Genomic DNA, 23,123 nt, shown 5'->3' on the forward strand with positions numbered 1-23,123 from the left:
GCCTCTGCAGCAGACACTGGTACATGCCATGTGTAGAAGCCTACACTATTATGGAAACATGGCTTGTTTGCAATGTTTGGCTTTCCAACAAGCTAAAGACACTTTGTCTTTATATCAGATGTTTTCTTCTCCTTTCATTATTTCTTTTCCCTTGTTTTTATCTCCTTGTTTGACCTGATTTTTCTTCCCTTTTTCATGTTTTTGGTAGCCCTAGCTACTTTGTATATCAGTGGCTAAACATGTGCAGTTTCGAGAATTACAATTAAACAAGATAGGGGCTTCATTGGTTTTTACCTTAAATGGCAAATGTTTATAGCTGGTGCAGGAACATGCAAGTATCACCAGTTAGTGATGGTTCATTTCTTTTCATGAAAATGAAATATGGCTTTCGTTACATAAAAGATTTGTGCTCCAAATTTGCTGAACAAGAGGGAAAAACACAAGAAAAATGGAAAAGATTTGGAAAATTATGAAGACATAGCCTGAAACTGATTGATTACACTTTTTTCTTCTCAAATATAAACATTATCAAACAATCTAAACACAAAACATGAAGACAGATTGCGAAGGCAACGGGTGAGTCGCAGAGCCTCCACAACCTATTCGGGAAGCTTGCCTCTACAACCTTCGTGTGTGGTGGATCGTGGAGGCCAGCCACAAGACGGTCGAGTGAGTGCAAAGGCATGACCTCCATCCCGGACAGCCATAAGTCCTCAAGGGAGTGGATTGAAATCGATAGCAATTTCGAAAGTAATTGTAAGAAAATCCATATGAGACCCGCTTGCCGGGATGAGTAATTGGTCAGCCCAAAAACTTATTAGGACATGTAAGTCCCATATATTTAATTAAGGGTATAATTATAATTTAATATATTTAACTAATATGTTAAATACTAATTTTTGGTTGGCAAGTGACTCTAACGAGTCAAAGTAAAAGATATAACAGGAGAATTCGAAGGAATAAAACAATATATATATATTCTATGTAAATGCTTATGAACTATATACCATACAATTTTGTTACCTATAAAGTGGGCATTCTCCAAATCAATCTATGGAGCAAAATATCAAACTGAAACAGTGAATTAAGAGGATCATCATTCATCACATTGCAAATATACTTAGATATTTTGTTTTTAGCACAAATTCCCATGCAAGTTTAAGATTCAGTTATGTGAAAAAACAATTCAGAATCAATGTGGATATGAAAAGACATTCATATCCACATTGATTTTTGAAATATATATAGAATCCAAATATGAGTTTTGAGTTCAATTGTGAAGCCACAATCCTTGACCAGGAAAAACAACAAGAAAGAAAAAAGAAGAAGAAGAAAGTTGCGAATCCAAGGAGGAAAAGGTGGGAACTGGGAAATGAAATCAATGAATTAAAATTCCTAGCTATCACAAATGATCGATCCATTCCATCCTTGTTTTCTCCCAATCCAACCGCCTCCCCACCACTTTCCTCGAAATCACAATTATTTGAAGGTCCCACAAAAGACATAAGATAACCTAAATAAAGCTAATAAACAAAGCCAATGCTTTCACATGCACACAAAAACCAAAAGCAGCAGGAAAGAGCCCCCCATTGCAGTGCACAAAATTGATAGGACATTTCCATGGACTATGAGGCCTTTCCTTCCGTCACTCATGCCTCAACTTTCCTTGTCTTTCCTTCTGTTTTCTTCCTTACTGCTATCCATAATGTTCTCTCTATATTTGCGCAAAAAAAAAAAAAAAATTATTATTAGGGCCCCTAGAGTTTGTGTTAACACTGTTCCCACTGGACCCTATGTTTCCTGCAATGTCACCTCAACACCCAAAAACAAATAGATCTAAACGAACATGACAAAGCAGCAAAACAAAAAAATAAAATAAAAAATTGACAGCAAAATTATATGAATGAAAAGGAAATCCCAAGGATAAGATCAACACTTGTATAATATTTTTCTTCAAATGGGTATACATAAACGAAATGAAATTTCCTGGTGGATTACTGGATTCGAAATGGGCTATCTATCAAACCCCACATCTCCCAAGAGAAAACAAAACTATATCATAAAAGAGACAGAAGAAGCAAAGACTGACAGAATCTGGAAATGTTGATGATAAAACAGTGTTTGATAACTCCCAAGGCTTTGCAGATTTACTCACCAACTCCTATTTACTGCTCCATTTCTTTCTTTGCTTCCTCAAGGAATAATCTAGTTTTCTTCAACAAGCAGTAAGGCACAAATGCAAAACCAAAGGAGCAAGTTAGTGTCATTAGAATTAACCCCTTTTTTTTTTTTGGCATAATCTTTCATTGTGAAAAAGATCATCACCATGAAAAAGAGTAAGTGAAGAAAAAAAAAAAAAAAAACTGTATCATAAAATTAAGAGATTGAGCCGTCCCGCCAATATCACCACCACCACCACCACCATCAAAAGGGAAAAAAGCAGAAGAGGAGGAGGAAGAGCAGAAGAGTAAGTCCTATTTGCTTCACAAACATTCTCATGAAAAAGATAAACCATGATTCATTCTTCCATGTAGTGACAGCCACAGCCCTCCCCATGCTTCACCCCTCCTGCTGCTGCTACTCCTCCACCAGAAGCCTAGCATCACAAGTGCAGAGAGACAGACTGAGATTTTTAAAAAAAAAAAAAAAAACAAAGGTGGGTTTTTTCTTAAACAAAACACAAAAAAACAACAATGTAGGTGGATGCATATGGGTCAAAATAAACATGAATTAAATTCAGAAAAAAGGAAAAAGAAAAAGAAAAAAACAGTGAAATAGGGGGGATTGAAAAGCACCCCCTTTGATGGGTTCCTCTGTACTTTCATAGAAGAAAAAAAAAAAAAAAAAGTTTTGTGTAAATGTTTAGATAGAGTGTGTTGTAAGAAGGTGAGGACATGAGGGCTTGCCTTGATTGAGCGCGTGTCTTCTGCCCCCACGCTGTGACTGACTGTCTAAACATAATGAGGCCAAGCCAAAGTAAATGTGGCAAGAAATGAAGGAATGGGCGTACGGTTTGAATATCTCATTGCTTTGCTTTTGCCTCTCTAAACCTTTCACCTTTCTTCCCTCAGAAGAAGCCCAGATTAGCTAGATTTGCGCAAGCAATCCCTGTCCCCACTACTTTCCTTCTCTACCCTTCACCAACCTAAATAATACCCCCCCTTATTATATTCCAGAACATTTTTGTTTATATATATATATATATATATATATATATATATATACTCATCTCCACCATTTTCCCACCTTTTGTGATGAATTTTTACAAGCTTAGAAAAGAGGCTAAAGAGCATTACTCTTAGACAAATCAGCTACTGGTATGATTACTGTGTCACACCTTTTCTTTGCGTTCAAAATTCAATATGTTTTCATACCCAATAAACAAAAAAAAAAAAAACATTATTTTAATAGAAGTTTAAATTCTGAGGCCTGACTCCACCTGACCAAACAGGGCACAAGGGCCGAGGTTAAACTCATCGAGACCGCCACCAACCACCTACACAACAATGCTTCTTGGCCTAACATTCGTTTGGGGATTCTAGGGGTCCCTAGCTAATCCACATAGGACAAACGACTCATATTCTCACTAATTTTGCTGACCAAATTGCTAAAAAAGTTAACAGGTTTTTATAAAATTCACTTGTTAACTTGTCAAATAGATCACGAGTAGCCGATACCTGTTCGACAAGTGTTTTCTTAAAGACTCTTTCATATTTATTGTACGAATTGCGAAATTTAGATCCGACAAAGACAAACCATCAACATTTTGTTTAAGAAAAAAACTTGGGGTCAAATATTTCCACCCTAAAATGGGGCCCAATGAAATGGGGGATATTTTTGACATTTGGTCAAGGATGGGTAAAAGTACCCCGGATTTCACGTATCCATATTAACAGGAAATGTCTTGATCTAACCTACAACATGTGATGTGAATTTCCTTTTATGGGTCTCTGCAGGTTGCTTGCTAGGGTGGACAACAAACACAAGCATGCAAGGAGAGGAGAAAGAGCTAGCAACAAAAGTGACGCCCGCAAAGAAAAAGCTCGAGTTGACAGCAATGCCCATCGAACACATATTCTAATTGAAGGGAGGAGAAGGGCATTGTAGTCAATCCGAGAATTGAAATGCAAAAACTGTACTATGAATAATGAATCTATGACATTGCACATGATTGTCATACTTAGATTCCCGTACAACATGGGAACTTGGGTTTTTTGAATGAAGAAGATTTAATCGTGATCATTTGCCACGTGTACGGCAGAGAGAGTGAGTTGCACAAATTGGCAATGCAGCCTCAGTGGTAGGTGATTGTTTTTAAAGCTCAAATCAAAATCCAGGTTCGGGACTATCATAACAGAGAACAGCAAGAGACAGAATGTCTCAGGAAAAAGTCAGACAGCAGAGAAAGAGCAATTAATTTTTCCGAGAGAGAGAGAAAGAGAGAGAAAGAGAGAGAGTTACCTGAAGAGAAAGTTGGGCAGCTCTTAATCCAAGAGGAAGATGAATCAGGAATCTCTTATCAGACGGTTCTGATTAAAGCTCAATATTCTGCAAAATAAAACACAGAGAAAAAATAAATAAATTACAAACTAAAAAAGAAAAAAAGAAAAAGAAGAAAACGATAAAGAATGAAAAAGGTTTGAAAGCTGGAGATACTGAGATCTCTCACGCAGGAATGACGAAGTGGGTGTCTCCAGGCTCCAGCAAAGGAGCTTTTGAAAGCTTTTTATTTATTTATTTTTCCTAAAAAGAAGCTCTGGAGAAGGAAAAAGGCTGAGAAAATAAAACTGAATTAGAAATGTCTCAGTTCTTCTGATGAAATTGAGCGTTTTCGACCCAGATCTTTGTTTTTTTACAACATTCATGCAAAATATAGATATATAAAAGACAAACTTGTGTTCTTAAGAGAAACAGAGTGCTGCTTCTCTGCTTCTTATGGGAGATGGAGAGAATAAACAGCTAAAGCAACTTAACCTGCAAACCAGTACCTTACTGTGTCTCCCTGCTGAAAAGGAAGAAGCTTTGTATTTGAACAAACCAAATATTTGGAATTTTAGAAGTTTCATTAATGAAAATGAAGTACAAGAGAGAAAGAGAGAGAGAATCATCAATAAGCATGATTATCCATGCCTTTAGATTGTTAAAGAAACGAAGAAAGGACAGTCAAAGAGCTTTTGATATGGAAATGAAGTTATATTCTATATATATATATATATATATATGTAATAGTTACTCCTATTTTATATTCAACCCCAAAAACTCATCATATTTTAATAATATGAATGCATGAGAAAAGCAAAAAGGGGTGGTTTTTGTTTTTGTTTTTTGAAAATCAGACCAAAAAGGCTATAAATATGAGGGGAAGGGGAAATGATGATAATAAAATGATAAAGAAGGTAAGAGGCTTTTAATGAGAAAGAAGGTGAGATGGACACTTCATCTACCCACATTTATGTATTCCACAGGTACATTTCAGAGACCTTGATTGAATAAATACTAATGGGCCTCTTCATCTGCTAAAACTACAGACAATGCCACCATGCAGGCGGCCCTGCATCTGAGAGAGGGAGAGTTCACCAAAATGTCAACACTCACCTCATTTTAATAATTAAATAAATTAGACTATTCAAATCTTAATGTGTTAATTTAATATTGATGATCCAAAAAAGAAAAGAGGAAATGTCTACATTAGCAGCCAAAAAGGAAAAAAGAAAAGATACTGTAGCTTTACAACTAATGTGCCAAAAGGTGGGGTCTCCGTGAAGTAATTAGGATCATGCCTAATAAAGTAGAGGTCACTAGTTTGAATTCGAATAATTTTAAGTGACCTATTTGTATTTTACTTATGTTTTACTAAGAATGATGTTGATATTAAAATCACTATTTAATCAAAATTCAATAATGATCAATTACAAGCTCAATTGTAATTTTAATAGCCACATTATTCTTAGTCTGACACAAATAAAACACAAATAGACCACTTAAAATTACTCATTCTAATCCCACTCCTACATTTCACTTTCAATATTTTATTTAAAATTTTATTTTTTTTACACTTTCACTATTCTCAAAGAGAAGCGAATCATATTGATTTTTTTTTAATTAATTTATCTATGCATTTTTTTTTTTTTTTTTTTATCTACAATGCTCCACAAATTTGCTAAGACTATAATGGTTTGAGCTAGATTTTTGTTACATGTCCGTAAAAGACAATCTAAAATGGTTTGGATAAACATGTTACTTTTGTTGTGGTTAAATTGTCCGACAAAATGGTCTTGCAGAAAAGCCCAATTACATGAGCTGGGTTCACACTAAACAATAGCTCACTCACTCATTTGGGCCAAGTTAATGGATCAGCACACAGAAGTTACTAGCTCTCTGGTCTCGGCCTGCTCACAATATATTACTAATTACGAAAATATTTAATTTAGTATAATTTTTATTAAAACTTCCTTATAAACTTATATAATAGTAGTACACATAAGTGTCACTTGACACAATATAATTAAAAAATTGGGGAAACTTCATAAAACCATCATGAACTTTCACGCGTTTTAAAATTAACCCTTTAAAGTTCAAAAACTCTCAATTAATTAGGTATTAAACTTTGAATTGCAAAGATTAATTAGGGCGTTGGCCAGGATTTAATGGAACTAGAAAAAATACATACCCCTAAATCTTTGTAATTTCTTTTTTATCTTATTTTTTTATTAAAAAAAAAAATAGAATTATGAGAATTTTGAAAAATATTTAACGGAATATCCTAACGAATTGAGGACATTGCAAAAAATTAAAAGTTTGATACCTTAAATCAAGAGTTTTTGAATTTCAGAGTAGTAGTTTCAAAATACATGAAAGTTCGAAAAGGTTTTGTGAAATTATTTTTAAATTAAATAATAAAATTTAACAAATAAATTTAATTATTTAATAACCGAAGTAAATGCCACGTTAACTGATACCAAATTTATAGTAAAAACTATAATAACTTGACTGTGACTCGTATAGTGTCATCATCCACCACTTCAAGGTTATAAAACTCATAAAAATAAATAAGGGTTAAATACTAAATTAGTCCCTAGGGTTTCACAACTTTATTTTTTCCCCCCTGGGTTTTCATTTTTATCATAGGAGGTCCCTGTGGTTTTGATAAGTGACCAAATTAGTCCATCCGTTAGTTGACCGTTAGTTGACCGTTAAACTGGACATGTGGACCAATCAGACGTCGACACGTGGCACATATATTAATTTTTTTTTTTAATTTTTTTTTAATTAAAAAAAATGTTTTTTTTTTAAAAAAACATTAAAAAAATATATTAAAAAAAAAAAAAAAAAAAAAAGAAAAATCGGAAAAAACTGGGGGTGGCCGAGCCACCCCCTTGGCAATTTGGGGGTGGCTCGGCCACCCCCTTTGGCCATGGGGGTGGCCAGGCCACCCCCATCTGGCCGGATGGGGGTGGCCGAGCCACCCCCTGGGCACCAGGGGGTGGCCGAGCCACCCCCTTGGGCCCCAAGGGGGTGGCCGAAACCACCCCCGGTTCCCACTGGGGGTGGCTCGGCCACCCCCATGGAGCCTTGGGGGTGGCCGAAACCACCATTGGTGGTGGTTTCGGCCACCCCCAAGGCTCCATGGGGGTGGCCGAGCCACCCCTTGGGGCCCAAGGGGGTGGTTTCGGCCACCCCCTTGGGGCCCAAGGGGGTGGCTCGGCCACCCCCTGGTGCCCAGGGGGTGGCTCGGCCACCCCCATCCGGCCAGATGGGGGTGGCCTGGCCACCCCCATGGCCAAAGGGGGTGGCCGAGCCACCCCCAAATTGCCAAGGGGGTGGCTCGGCCACCCCCAGTTTTTTCCGATTTTTCTTTTTTTTTTTTTTTTTTTTTTTTAATATATTTTTTTTAATTTTTTTTTAAAAAAAAAACATTTTTTTTAATTAAAAAAAATTAAAAAAAAAATTAATATATGTGCCACGTGTCGACGTCTGATTGGTCCACGTGTCCAGTTTAACGGTCAACTAACGGTCAACTAACGGATGGACTAATTTGGTCACTTATCAAAACCACAGGGACCTCCTGTGATAAAAATGAAAACCCAGGGGGGAAAAAATAAAGTTGTGAAACCCTAGGGACTAATTTAGTATTTAACCCAATAAATAAATAATAAATAAAAGATGATTTTGTTATGATGAGACCACGTTGTATGGGAAAATATCTTTCCTTTTCACTTTAACTTTTTTAATACTATTAAATTATTAATCAATTGTGTGCCGCCCACCTATTTGACCACGTCTTTTTGCAACTTCAGAGACCCTATTGCCCTACTTGTGACTTGTGAGTGACACCCACATGCATAAAGGGGACTAACATTAGCTTAGAAAAAAATGGATTCTAATAGAGTAGTGCATGGGCCCCAACACTTTATTTTATTTATTTAAAAAAATATATTTATTTTATATAAAACGGACTAAATAATAACATTAATAACAATAACAATAATAATTTATGGTGGTGTTCGTAAGATTGCCAAACCGGCCAAACCAAATCACCTTCAAGGATGGAACTAAAAGTTCAATTTTAAAGGGGCAATTAATACCGTGTATATATATAAAAGCTTAAGCTTAAGTTCATGAGTTTGGATTCAACAATACTATATTAATCACTCACATTTTTTTGTAAATTGCATATGTGAGATTCTATTCTTTTTACACTCACACATATACTCAATAGCTACATCAGCACCAACGACAAATGAAATAATAGTCTTGGGGAGTGAAGCTGATAGTGCAAGATCATGCATTAAGGACCGGTCTCTTTTTAATTACTTCCACTGAAAAATTATGAGATGGATAGTTGGTGAATGGATGGATAAATCTTACAAAACATTATGTCTTCTACAAGATTTATTTAAAGAAAAAAATAAACATCAACAAAATAGAGTCAAAACACTCTATAAGTCAATTCAAAAGTCACAATCTGTGAGAGATACTATCAAAGAATGGTAAATCGCTAAAAGATACTTTTCCATAATCTTTTCATTTGCAAATCCTCTACAGCTCCAGCACCTCATGGTCCTCATCTTCGTCTTGTTCAGGCAATACAGGTCTTTTAGAAAATTGGATGTTCCTTAATATTTCTGCATTCTTAATAAAATATTTCTCTAAGTCTTTCATATATGCCGATGCCCTTGGCTCTTCAATCTTGATGGTCTTTAAACAATGTCGCCAACACGAAACTGGAAGAAATTTGCAACAATTGAGATTCTCCCCTTTACGAACACGGTTTTCATAGGAGAACTGAAACTCAAGCATGAATTAATTTAGTAACATTATAGAAACGTTCAAACATCATCCTAATTTATGTTTCTTCCAACATACAAAAAAAAAAAAAAAAAAAAAAAACTCAAGAGTTAAAAAGGGAATTAATCTGCTTTAGGCAAAAAGTAAAAAGTTGTTGAAACATAATTAAAAAATATGAGCACGTCATGATAGCAATAACAAGCATATTAAAGAAATAAAATATATGCAATACCTTGAAAGATATATCGTTAAATATGTATTCATATCCATCCTCCATCCACTCTATAAAGAGAGTCTCTAGAAGAGGGAAAATCCACAATAAGGCATCCACAAGTTCTGTGATTTCATATATTTCACCTGGATGATCTATTATTAGCTTCAATTGCTTGACATTATATGAAGGGGATCGTAGTGTTTCTCTCAATTCTTTTGGAGCAATCACATTCTTCACAAAGTAAACAAAAACACTTGTTAGATTTTTATAATATATGAGAATAATTAATGTACACAGTAACAAAGACTACATAAAATAAACAAATAAATAAAGATAATCAAATAAAAGAAACTAGAATACCTCGGCATATTTAGTAGTCCAAGTCAATAATTTCGGGTGATTTAACTTTTCAAGGAATTCAATCTTTTCAGCATCCAAATAAGCATCCCTCTTAAAGTAGATGCTAACTTCCGATAGCGTCAAACTCTTGGAATAAAGGGATATAACATCACCATAATAATCGAGTTTACGTAAGTTAGGAGCAACAATGTCAACTTCAACTAGCCTCTTGCAGCAAGAAATATTCAAACTTTTCATGCGATCACTTGAAATCTTAATCCTTTTTAACATATTGCAAATGCATAGGTCCAAGCTCTCAATGAGTGGATAGTTAGAAAGGATACCGTGTAACCATTTGTCTGTCAAATTGGGTAAACATAATTTTAGCTTCTTTAGATTTGGTGCGTCCATCTCAAAGCTTGTAGGATTAATATAGAGCAGATCAAAGGCAATGAGTTTAGGGAGACTTGACATATGTATAATTCTCAATCCATAACAACCAAATGGTTTCTCTTTTACAACGGGACAACTAGCAATTAGGGTTTGGACAATTTGCTCATCCACACGAACTCGCAACCAAACTGACTTGTAACTGTAAAACTCTTCCTCATACAACATCAACTCAGTTATTGATTTTGCTACTACAAAACTCTTAGGCACCTGGTAATAGTGATTGGGCCGTAAATTAAGAGTCAACTCTTTTACATTGCTTTCAATTACATACCCAATCAAACGGTTCATAAGAGCATAGTCTGACGATCCATATATTTGGAGCTTTAACTTGTTTATACTTACTCTTTGCCTATTGCGACTTGTTAAAGTTCTCTCCAAAAAATAATTAAACTCCTCTTGATCGATCCTGATTTTTTGCTTTTTTCTCATTGCATGAATTCTCATACAAAATTGACCTTTTCATGTTTGAATCAAATTCCGGAATGGGGAATAAAATCCAAATTACGTTTTGCCATCTCTTGGATAATATACTAAGTTGAAGTATTTGTTTCAAGGGGACGAACAATAGAATATGTTCCACAATAGCTTCCGGCAATTCGGATATCCGGTCATCTTTGTGCTTCATTATATATGCTCAAAGCTTTCTCCAAACCTATATGGATTTCAATTTAACAGATATAATAATAATAATAATAATAATATTTGATCATAACTGTAAAGAAAAACCCACAAGCATGTAAATAAGAAAGCAGTTTTTGTCTCAACGCATTTTAGAAAAAGAAAAAGAAAAAGAACAAATATTTACCATTTTGTTTGTATTTAAGTTGTTTGTTCAATTTTTTATTTTTCATTTAAAAAAAAAAAAAGAGAAATAGCACAAGAAAAAAAAAACATGGAGCATAGCTGCAGAGGAAGACTAACCTTTTACCCTGGGCGTTCGAAACTTCGAAGGTTGTCGAAGAAAAGAGAAAGAAATCTTTGCAGGGGCGAACACGATCGACGACGGCAACACAACAGAGAATTTGTGAGAAGTAAAACTCTCTCTCTCTCTCTCTCTCTCTCTCTCTCTATATATATATAGGGCGGTGAAATAGCTAGGAGTCCAATCTTTTGTAGGAAACCCATTTAATTAAATAATTAATATATATTCCATCACCGCCTTTCGAAACAAATTCTCCAAGACGAGGACTTTGCTTCTAATTCCAAGCTTTAATTAATTAAGTCATTTATTTATTTTAAGCCAATATTCTAGACTTTCTAGTAAATAGCGAATTAGGATCCTACCGCATAGAATTGCATAACACTTCAACTAAAACTGTGCGGTCGGTTTTGTTCTTTGCCTTATTTAATAAATAATAAATAATAAAATATAAAATATATATATTCTCTGACTCACGCCGTTAGCACAAGATATATAAAACTGTGCCGTTTGAAACCAAGAAGCACGGCTGCAGTGACCTCCCTGCACAAGAGAAACCAAACTTGCAAGAGGCTTCGCCGGAGCCGGAGTGAAATACGGAAAACGCGGTTGCCTTGCTTGTCCGGTGCAGAGGAGAATCACTGATTCTCCTTTGCACCTCCATAATTTCCACCCAACGGATCCTCTCCTCCCTACCCCTCCATCGATTCAAGCGCAGCACATTGTTCGTCGACGTTCTTTCCGTCAAAGAGTTCCCCAGAGACCTCCTGCTCGACCTTTTGCCCCCCGATTTCGACTTGATTTGCTCGCACCCAATGTTCGGACCCCAGAGCGCCAGGCACTTCTTTGTCTGCGAGAAAGCTCGAATCGGCGACGAAAAATTCAAAATTTCCCGGTGCGAGAAATTTCTCAACGCGCGTGTTCGCGAGAGAAGGTTGCCAAATTGTGGAGATGAGCTGCGCCGAGCACGGCAAGCACGCGGCGGGGTCGCAGTTCATCACCCACACGGTGGGAAGGGTGCTGGAGATGCTGAGCTTGGAGTCGACACCCATTAACACAAAGGGTTACGAGAAATTTTTGGATTTGGTGCAGAACAGCGCCGGAGATAGCTTTCATTTGTACTACGGATTGTTCATGTACAACAAGAGCGCGCTGCAGATGCTGGAGAGGTTGGATTTGTCTTTTGATGCCTTGAGAAATGAGCTCTTCGGCCGGCTGCATAATGTGGTGAGGGAACAATTGTTTGTGAATGTAAGGCACTCCGGCTCCGGCGAAACCTCTTGCAAGTTCGGTTTCTCTTGTGCAACTGTGCTTCTTGGTTTCAAACGGCACAGTTTTACTTAAACTGTTATGCAAAACTGCCCCGTTTTGCATAATAGCTTCTATGTGATAGTTTTTATTATCGTGTAGAAGTTGGATTTCAGTTCAAGAATATTCGGTTAGTAATAATTAAGGAGTATTTTTATTTTAAAAAAAATGAAAAAATAAAAATACTTTTCCATTTTCACTGTAATTAATTAGATATTTTTCATTTAAGCTGAAAAAATCCTATTTGGTAAATAGTATACTTTCTATCTCCATATGCCCTCTAATCGGATGAAAAATAGATTGAGAACATCAACTAATTCAAATCAACTAGACACCATCAATAGTTATATATCCATCCCTTAAAGTTAATTTTAAATCTTCCAAATACTAGAAATTAAGAAGAGAATTGCTGTTTTATTTTTTTATTTTTTTATTTTATATATTTTTGTTTTTTTAAGTGAAGAACATAATATTGCTAGTTACGAGAGGGGTATATATAACCAAATTTTTTGATAATCAGACAAAACTATTAAAAAAAAAAAAAATTGGGAGGGGCTGGGAAACAATTCATTTTTAAGGGTCCACCTTATAAAAATATAGAGTTTTAAGGAAATTTCAAAAAAAAAAAAAAAAATTGGTCCACCCTTAATGCTTTTTCAATAACACTAGAAAATCAACATGACAAATTTATTATGTATGACAAGTTGGTGAATGCTTGGATAAATCCTACCAAACATTATGTCTTCTACAATATTTATTAAAATTTAAAATAAACATAAGCACAGCCGAGTCAAAAGATCTTACAAGACATTTAAAAGTCAAATTTGTTAGAAAATTTCAAAGAATTATGAATACTCTAAAAGATATATACTTGTTTTACTATCTTTCTATATATGTGCACGTACGTTCTCTATAGTTCTTGATCTTAGCACTCTTTAGGCAATTGGGATGTTCTTAAGTATTGGAATAGCTCTCCAACATTTGTGCATTCTCAAAAAAATACTCTTTAAGATCCTCTTCTTCATCTATAATTTTTGAAGAATTTTCAATCTTAATAGTCTTTAAAAAATGCCGTCAACAGAGAATTGGAAGAAATTTGCAATAGCTGAGATTTTCCAGTTTCTGAACATGATTTTCATATGAGAACTGAAATACGAACACAGAGAAATAAACATTATCAGAAAAAAAAAAAAAAAAAAAAAAGCATCATCTTAACATTCGCATCTTCCAACCAAAAATAGTTCAATAGTAAATATTATTAGTGGTGTTTAATCAATCTACTTTAGGCCAACAAAAGAAGAAGAAGAATATAGAAATATGAAAACAAGATAGCAATAACAATCATTTTTCATTATTGCATTTTATTAATACCACCATTAACTTTTAGCATCTAATGTCAGTGCTACAAATGAACCACAAAATATCAAATATATAAGAGCTGATATTAAATAATTATCACTGAAGTAGTAGGATTCTTCACAACAGCAAAAATGTTACAAATTAAAATAAAACTTTCAATAAAGTAAAGAAAATAATACAAGTTTTATGAAAAATGATTGCTTCTTAAATGAAATGGTTGGCCCTTCAATACAGTGGACTCAATTGATAAGCCCATCACCTCTTCCAATAGGTTTTGGCAATGCGGATATCCGATCCATTTTGTCCTAAGGTTCAAAGCTTCCTCCAAACTAAGAGAAACGTCCTAATATAATAATTTGATTAGTAAGAAACTTCCCAATATAACAATAGTAATAGTATTTTGTAAAAAACAGTTTCCTCCCCTTCCCGTTCTGTTTTTTTTTTTTTTTTTTTTTTAGGTGTTCTCCGACTAGATCAGCAACTTCGGCCTCTTCGCTATGCGTCCATCCACCGTATTGTGCAGTTCACAGGGGTGGAACTAGGATTTGTAGTGTGTGAGGGGATGAAATTTTTTTTTTGGTTGGGGAGATGGACCGACTTATATAAATACAAAATTACATAGATACATATAATTTTTTTATATATATATTTGTGCGTGTTTATATAAAATAAAGCATAGAAGTCTTACATTTAATCTCATATCATCGCAAATACACAATAGTATAAAAAAACTAGCAAATTAATAGCTTAGGAAAAAAAAAAAAAAAACTAGCAAAATAGACTAAACACAATCTATAGGGTCCAAGAAAAATGTATCTTTGAGTGTGAACTTTTTTTTCCTTAACAATCACCTGGAGCCCCAAATAGCAACAATGCTAAGAGTCGAGCCAAACAATTTTGCAATTATAAATTATTAAACCATTTAACTTGTGATGTAAAAACAAATATTATAAAACTAATGACTCAAAATAACCACTCAAAAAATTGATTGCTGGTTAGAAGCCACTCAAAGAATCAAAACCATTTAACTTTTTCTTTCTCATATTCAATAAGAGTCCTAAACCAAATTAAGTTTTTGACTAGAAGTGAACTAGAATATAGAGGGAAACTAAATGAATTGGGTATTTTAGGTGTTTTTATGTTGAAAGAGAGGCAAAACTAAAATGATAATGATAATAAATTTAAAAATTTAAAAAGGGACACAACTAATTATTTTTTTGGGGGGCAAAACTAAAAAATAATAATTAAAACGGACACAAATATTATGTTGGGGGGCAAAATTAAAAAAAGAAAAAGAATTAAAAAGGGACACAAACAATATTTTGGGGGGACAAATATATGATTTTTGGGGTGGACAAATTTATAAAATTAATATATTTGAAGGACATTTATGAAAAATTGTAAAATTTGTAAAATTTTGGGTCCACCCCTGACCGTTCATCTCCTCATCGGCCGCTGCTGTTACTTGTTGGTTGTTTGTTTGTGTTTTTTGTTTTGAATAAAATGGTTCTTCTCTCTAGATCTGCCCTTATGAGCGAGGATAAATAATTAGGTGTGAGGGTTATTTCTCACAGCCTGTATAGTTTAATGTGAGGGGTTATCTCTCATGGCCGGTTTTAAATAAATTGTGTTAGAAAATTTGGCTACCAATGTCTTAGATCTAGTCTACTCGAAGCAGATTTGCTCTTTAACTATATTTGTAAATGGGTTAGCGTAAAATTGAAGTCATAGATAACACTTGATTGTAAGAATTTTTGTTTGTATCTATGACTTTGTAACCTCATAGCATGCGGCTATGATTTTGCAGAGCTTTATGCTTTGTGCTGTAAGAGTTTTTTACTCTGCTCTGTAATAGCTTTATGCTTGTGATCTTTAATTAATGAAATTCTTATATTTCCATTAAAAAAAAAATAGTATTTTGTAAATAAAAAAAAAATAAAAAATAAAAAGGGGGGGGGGGGGGGGGAGTACAAATTAATACCAATCAAACTCCTACTCCATTGTAAATGTCCCCTCAAAATTACTTGTGTCAATTTTCCTCCTAAACTACTAACAAATGTCAATGTATCCCTTAAAGCCAATAAAAAGACAAAAATAAACCTAAAAAATTTCAATAAGACAAAAATATCCTTATAAATTAGAAAGAAAAAAAATACAAAAAACAAAACAGAAAATAATTTACAAAATAATATATATATATATATATATAATTTTTTTTCCTTTTTTTTTAAAAAAAATTTCATTTTAATATATATTTAAATAAAAATATAAATATAAAATTTTGGAATAAATAAAAAATATCCTTATAAATTGGATTTTCGTTTTTTTTTTTAAAAAAAAAAATTCTAATTAATCTTTATAAATTGGATTTTTTTTCTTCTGTTTTTTTCTATATTTTTTTATAAAAAATATATATTTTTTAAAAATTAATTTTTAAAAAGATAACCTTATAAATTGGTTTTTCTTTTTATTTTCTTTTAAACTTTTTTTAGTTTTACTTTTTTTTAAAAAAAAAAAAAAAATTGAATTGTTTTTAAATTTTATAAAAGGTATTTTTGTTCTTATGGGGAAACATTGACATTTTGTTGGTAGTTTAGGGAGAAGATTGACGCAATTGGTAGTTTAGGGGATACCAATAGGGTGGTAGTTTGAGGGTACGTGTACTTTTCAAAAAAAAAAAAACAATTTTTTTAATATCAATTGAAAATTAACCGAATAAAGAAAAACTGACAAAAAAGAAAATAAGAATAAAAACCTCACAACAAGCAGGCCAAGAGTAAAATTGGGAGCAATATTTCGAACTAAATGAAATCATACGAAGACCAACCTTTTTCCTGTCCCGTTCCAAGAGGAAAATTATTTGTGCTTCAAACGCTATCGTGGAATTTCTAAAAATTGACAAATTATTTTGTGAAGGACTAAACTTTTATATATATATATATATAAAAGCCTTCTTAGAGTCCTAGTGAGTTAATAGAGCCGGTCATAATCCTAGTTGATCACGTACTTGGATAGTTTAAGAGTTCGATTTGGATTTGTATTTATCTTTGTAACCAATCAGTATTGTTCAATTCCTCTATTTAAAATGAAAAATTATGCATGATGATTATTGTTTGGTAATTAATACCATTTATTATGTTTATGGAGATCACGACCTTCTCGAAGTAGCCATTAGAGATCTCCGCTTCTTCCTAATATTTACCTATATCATTTTGACGTCTCCTAAAATCAATTTAGAATCTTCCGAAATAACTAGAAATTAAGAACATTGTATTGCTAGTTACTAATAATGGAAAATAAACAAGACAAATTTATAATGTATGACAAGTTGGTGAATGGATAGATAAATCTTCTACAAGATTTATTTCAAGAAAAAATAAACATCAACAAAATCGAGTCAAAAGTCACAATTTGTGAGAGATACTTTCAAAGAATGGTAAATATTCCTCTACAACTCCTTATCTTTGCCATGTTTAAGCGATACAAGTCCTTCAGAATATTGGATGCTCCTTAATATTTCTGCATTCTTAATAAAATATTTCTCTAAAACTTTCACATATACTGATGCTCTGGACTCTTCAATCTTGATAGTCTTTAAACAATGTCGCCAACACGAAACTGGAAGGAGTTTACAACAATTGGAATTCTCCCCTTTATGAACATGGTTTTCATACGAGAACTGAAACTCAAGCATGAATTTAGTAACATTATTAGAAACGTTCAAACATCATCCTAATTTATGTTTCTTCCAAAAAAAAAAAAAAAAAAACTCAAGAGTTAAAAGGTCTTTCACAATGGTGTCGAATTAATCTGCTTTAGGCAAAAAGTAAAAAGTCGTTGAAACATAATTAAAAAAATATGAGCACGTGATAGAAATAACAATAAGCATATTAAAGAAATAAAATATGTGCTATACCTTGAAAGATATATTGTTAAATGTGCCTTCATATTCATCCTCTGCCCACCATTCTATAAAGAGAGTCTCTAGAAGAGGGAAAATCCACAGTAAGGCATCCACAAGTTCTGTGATTTCATATATTTCACATAGATTATTCATCATTAGTTTCAATTTCTTGACATTATATGAAGGGGATCGTAGTGTTTCTCTCAATTCTTTTGGAGCAATCACATTCTTCACAAAGTAAACAAAAACACGTGTTAGATTTTTATAATATATGATAATAATTAATGTACATAGTAACAAAGATTACAAAAAATAAATAAAGAGAATCAAATAAAAGAAACTATAATACCTTTGCATAGTTAGTACTCCAAGTCAATGATTTCGGGTGATTTAACTTTGCGAGAAATTCAATCATTTCGGCATCCAAAGGAGCATTATCGCTCTTAAAGGAGAGACTAACTTTTGATAGCGTCAAAGTCTTGGAAGAAAGAGATATAACATCACCTAATTCATAAGTGAGTTTATGTAAGTTAGGAGCAACAATGTCAACTTCAACCAGCCTCTTGCAATAATAAATCGTCAAACTTTTCATGCGATCACTTGAAATCTTAATCTTTTTTAACATATTGCAAGTATGTAGGTCCAAGCTCTCAATGAGTGGACATTTAGAAAGAATTCCGTGCAACCATTTATCTGTCAAATTGGGTAAATGTAATATTAGCTTCTTTAGATTTGGTGCTTCAATCTCAAAGCTCTCAAGTGTAGGATTAGAGAGCAGCTCAAAGGCAATGAGTTTAGGGAGACCTGACATATGTATACTTGTCAATCCATAACAATCATTTGGTATATCTTCTACAACAGGAGAACTAGCAATTAGGGTTTGGACAATTTGCTCATCCACATGAACTCGCAAGCAAGCTGACTTTTCACTGTAAAACTGATCTTGCTCATCATACAACGTCAACTCAGTTATTGATTTTGCTGCTACAAAACTCTTAGGCACCTGGTAATAGTTTTTGGGCAGTAATTTTAGATCCAACTCTTTCACATTGCTTTCAATTACATACCCAATCAAACGGTTCATAAGAGCATAGTCTGACGATCCACATATTCGGAGCTTCAACTTGTTTATGCTTACTCTTTGCATATGGCGACTTGCTAAAGTTCTCTCCAAAAAATAATTGAAATTCTTACGCAAAATTGAACTTTGAAAGTTTGAATAAAATTCCGGAATGGGGAGTAAAGTCCAAACGTTTTGCCAGCTCTTGGATAATATACTAAGTTGAAGTATTTGTTTCAACGGAATGAATGATAGAATATGCTCCACAATAGCTTCCGGCAATCCAGATATCCGGTCATCTTTGTGCTTCATTATATATGCTGAAAGCTTTCTCCAAACCTATATGGACTTCAGTTTAACAGATATAATAATAATAATAATAATACCAATTGATGACCGGAAAGAAAAACTCACAAGCTTGTAAATAAGAAAGCAGTTTTTGTCCCAACGTATTCTAGAAAAAGAAAAAGAAAAAATAAAAATTTACTATTTTGTTTGTATTTAAGTTGTTTGTTCAAATTTTTATTTTTTAAAAAAAGAGAAATAGCAAAAAACAAAAAACAAAACACAAAAAATCATGGAGCATAGCTGCATAGGAAGACTAACCTTTGGCGTTCGAAGGTTGTCGGAGAAAAGAGAAAGAAATCTTTGCAGGGGCGAAGACGACGGCAACACAACAGAAAGAGAAAAAAATCTTTGCAGGGGCGAACACGAGGGCAACACAACTGAGAATTTGTGAGAAGTAAAACTCAAACCGAGTAATGTTATAAGTCTTTTTAGAGTCCTCATACATATAATGTAACTTTTAAAATTACCATTAAATTTGAAATATAATTTATTAACTTTTGATCTAGTGATTTTAAAAGACAGATCACATTTGTGATAACTCTAAGAAGATATAGCATTACTTAAACTCTACATATAGGGCGGTGAAATAGGAGACCTATCTTTTGTAGAAAACCCATTTAATTAAATAATTAATATATATTCCGTCACCGCCTTTCGCAACAAATTCTCCTGCTACAGGCTCCTAGCTTGGCGGAGACTTTGCTTCTAATTCCAAGCTTTAATTAAGTCATTTATTTATTTTAAGCCAATATTTTAGACTTCCTAGTAAATCATTTGAACGGTTAGTTATAATGCAAGGTTATTTTTGTTCTCTTAAAAGAGAACAAAAATTTCTCTTAAAAGAGAACAAAAATATCATTGCAATATAACTATCTGGATATAAAAATAAAATATAAAATCTGGAAAAAATAAAAAAATTATCCTTATAAATTGGATTTTAATTTTTAAAAAGATAACCTTATAAATTGGCTTTTCTTTTTAATTATTTAATTTTAGTTTTTTTTTTTTTTGAATAATAATTTGAAGATTTTTTAAATTTTATGAAGGATATTTTTTGTTCTTAAGGGACATTGGCATTTTGTTGATAGTTTAGGGATGACATTTACACAATTGGTAGTTTGGGGGACATTCACAATGGGGGTATATCAATTGAAAATTAACCCAATAAAGAAAAACTGACAAAATAGAAAATCAGAATAAAAACCTCACAACAAACAGGGCAATAGTATCCCTTATTCAATTAAAAAAAAAAAAAACAGGCCAATAGTAAAATTGGGAGCAATATTCCGAATTAACTAAATGAAATCATACGAAGACCAACCTTTTTCCTGTCACGCTCCAAGACGAAAATTTTTTGTGCTTTAAACACAATCGTGGAATTTCTAAAAATTGACAAATTGTTTTGTGAAGTGCTAAATTAACTTTTATATATATATAGCCTTCTTAGAGTCCTAGTGAGTTAATAAAGTCGGTCATAATCCTAGTCGATTAGGGAGTCTTCATGAAAAAGTATGCACGATGATTATTTTTTGTTAATTAATACTGTTTATTATGTTTGTGAAGATCACGACCCTCTCGAAGTAGTCATTAGAGATCACCGCTTCCTCCTATTCTTTTCTTGCGTCATTTTTCTAGACTTGACGTGTCCTAAAATCAATTTAGAATCTTCCGAAATAACTAGAAATTAAGAACATTGTATTGCTAGTTGCTAATAATGGAAAATAAACAAGACCAATTTATAATGTATAACAAGTTGGTGAATGGATGGATAAATCTTAGAAAACATTATGTCTTCTACAAGATTTATTTCAAGAAAAAATAAACATCAACAAAATCGAGTCAAAAGTCTCAATATGTGAGAGATGCTTTCAAAGAATGGTAAATCTCTAAAAGATACTTTTCCATAATCTTTTCATTTGCAAATCCTCTACAGCTCCAGCTCCTGATCTTTGTCTTGTTTAAGCAATACAAGTCCTTCAGAATATTGGATGCTCCTTAATATTTCTGCATTCTTAATAAAATATGTCTCTAAAGGTTTCACATATGCTGATGCTTCGGACTCTTCAATCTTGATAGTCTTTAAACAATGTCGCCAACACAAAACTGGAAGGAATTTGCAACAATTGGGATTCTCCCCTTTATGAACATGGTTTTCATATGAGAACTGAAACTCAAGCATGAATTAATTTAGTAACATTATTAGAAACGTTCAAACATCATCCTAATTTATGTTTCTTCCGACAATGACCAAAAAAAAAAAAAAAAATCTCAAGAGTTAAAGGTTTTTAATAATGGTGTCGAATTAATCTGCTTTAGGCAAAAAGTAAAATGTTGGTGAAACATAAGTAAAAAATATGAGCATGTGGCAGCAATAGCAATCATATTAAAGAAATAAAATATATCCAATACCTGGAAAGATATTTTGTGAATTGTGTTATAATATCGATTTTCATCCTCCATCCATTGTATAAAGAGAGTCTCTAGAAGAGGGAAAATCCACAATAAGGCATCCACAAGTTCGGTGATTTCATATATTTCACATAGATGTGTAATCGTTAGCTTGAATTGCTTGACATTATATGAAGGGGATCGTAGTGTTTCTCTCAATTCTTTTGGAGCAATCACATTCTTCACAAAGTGAACAAAAACACATGTTAGATTTTTATAATATATGATAATAATTAATGTACACGGTAACAAAGACTACAAAAAATAAATAAATAAATAAAGAGAATCAAATAAAAGAAACTAGAATACCTTGACATATGTAATAATCCAAGTCAATAATTTCGGGTGATTTAACTTTGCGAGAAATTCAATCTTCTCAACATCCAAAGGAGCATTATTACTCTTAAAGATGAGAATAACTTCTGATAGCGCCAAAGTGTTGGAAGAAATGGATATAACATCACCAAATTTATAAGAGAGTTTATGTAAGTTAGGAGCAACAATGTCAACTTCAACCAGCTTCTTGCAATGACAAATCGTCAAACTTTTCATGCGATCACTTGAAATCTTAATCCTTTTTAACATATTGCAAGTAATTAGGCTCAAGCTCTCAATGAGTGGATATTTAGAAAGGATACTGTGCAACAATTTGTCTGTCAAATTAGGTAAATTTAATGTTAGCTTCTTTAGATTTGGTGCTTCCATCTCAAAGCTCTCAAGTGTAGGATTAGGGAGCAGCAGAAAGGTAATGAGCTTAGGGAGACCTGACATATGTATATTTTTCAATCCATAACAATCAAATGTTATCTCTTCTGCAACAGGAAAACTAGCAATTACGGTTTGGACAATTTGCTTATCCACATGAACTAACAACAAAGCTGGCTTGTAATTGTAAAACTCATCCTCATACAACGCCAACTCAGTTATTGATTTTGCTTCTACAAAACTCTTAGGCACCTGTTAATAGTTTTTGGTCCGTAGATTAAGATCCAACTCTTTTATATTGCTTTCAATTACATACCCAATTAAACGGTTCATAAGAGCATAGTCTGACGATCCATGTATTTGGAGCTTCAACTTGTCTATACTTATTCTTTGCATATTGCGACTTGCTAAAGTTCTCTCCAAAAAATAATTGAATTCCTTTTCATCGACCCTGATTTTCTGCTTTTTCTCATTGCATGAATTCTCATACAAAATTGACCTATCCAAGTCTGAATCAAATTCCGGAATGGGGAATAAAGTCCAAACGTTTTGCCATCTCTTGGATAATATACTAAGTTGAAGTATTTGTTTCAACGGGACAAACAATAGAATATGCTCCACAATAGCTTCCGGCAATCCGGATATCCGGTCAGGTTTGTGCTTCATAATATATGTTGAAAGCTTTCTCCAAACCTCCTACCACCGCAATAGTACAGTTTCAATAGTTCAATATATGGATTTCAATTTAACAGATATAATAACAATAATACCAACTGAT

The 23,123-nt window shown here is 33.3% G+C and overlaps 1 protein-coding gene, 1 long non-coding RNA gene and 3 pseudogenes across 3 annotated transcripts; 1 reads left to right on the top strand and 4 right to left on the bottom strand.

Annotated features, from left to right (window-relative positions):
• Positions 1 to 1,912: 1,912 nt before the first annotated feature.
• On the bottom strand, positions 1,913 to 5,173 carry LOC132184596 (uncharacterized). Of its 2 annotated transcripts, none has more exons than XR_009440573.2 (3): positions 4,989 to 5,173; positions 4,462 to 4,548; positions 1,913 to 2,596 (listed from the first exon to the last, which is right to left on the bottom strand). It is a non-coding gene; the product is annotated as an uncharacterized LOC132184596 (long non-coding RNA). The 2 variants fall into 2 exon arrangements; XR_009440574.2 differs by having other exon boundaries at positions 4,975 to 5,173.
• Positions 5,174 to 9,039: 3,866 nt separating this feature from the next.
• On the bottom strand, positions 9,040 to 10,919 carry LOC132185450 (FBD-associated F-box protein At3g52670-like; annotated as a pseudogene).
• An 887-nt stretch (positions 10,920 to 11,806) lies between these two features.
• LOC132185449 (arogenate dehydrogenase 2, chloroplastic pseudogene) lies at positions 11,807 to 12,557 on the top strand (annotated as a pseudogene).
• A 4,771-nt stretch (positions 12,558 to 17,328) lies between these two features.
• LOC148584338 (F-box/LRR-repeat protein At3g26922-like) lies at positions 17,329 to 19,156 on the bottom strand. The gene is made up of 3 exons (XM_088518154.1): positions 18,134 to 19,156; positions 17,797 to 18,012; positions 17,329 to 17,559 (listed from the first exon to the last, which is right to left on the bottom strand). The coding sequence occupies exons 1-3, from the start codon at positions 19,154 to 19,156 to the stop codon at positions 17,329 to 17,331; spliced, it is 1,470 nt and encodes a 489-aa protein (XP_088374280.1).
• Positions 19,157 to 21,119: 1,963 nt separating this feature from the next.
• On the bottom strand, positions 21,120 to 23,011 carry LOC132185448 (putative F-box/LRR-repeat protein At3g18150; annotated as a pseudogene).
• Positions 23,012 to 23,123: the final 112 nt, after the last annotated feature.

This window comes from Corylus avellana, chromosome 7 (assembly GCF_965113065.1).
Source record: "Corylus avellana chromosome 7, dhCorAvel1.hap1.2, whole genome shotgun sequence".
NCBI classification, from domain to species: domain Eukaryota; kingdom Viridiplantae; phylum Streptophyta; class Magnoliopsida; order Fagales; family Betulaceae; genus Corylus; species Corylus avellana.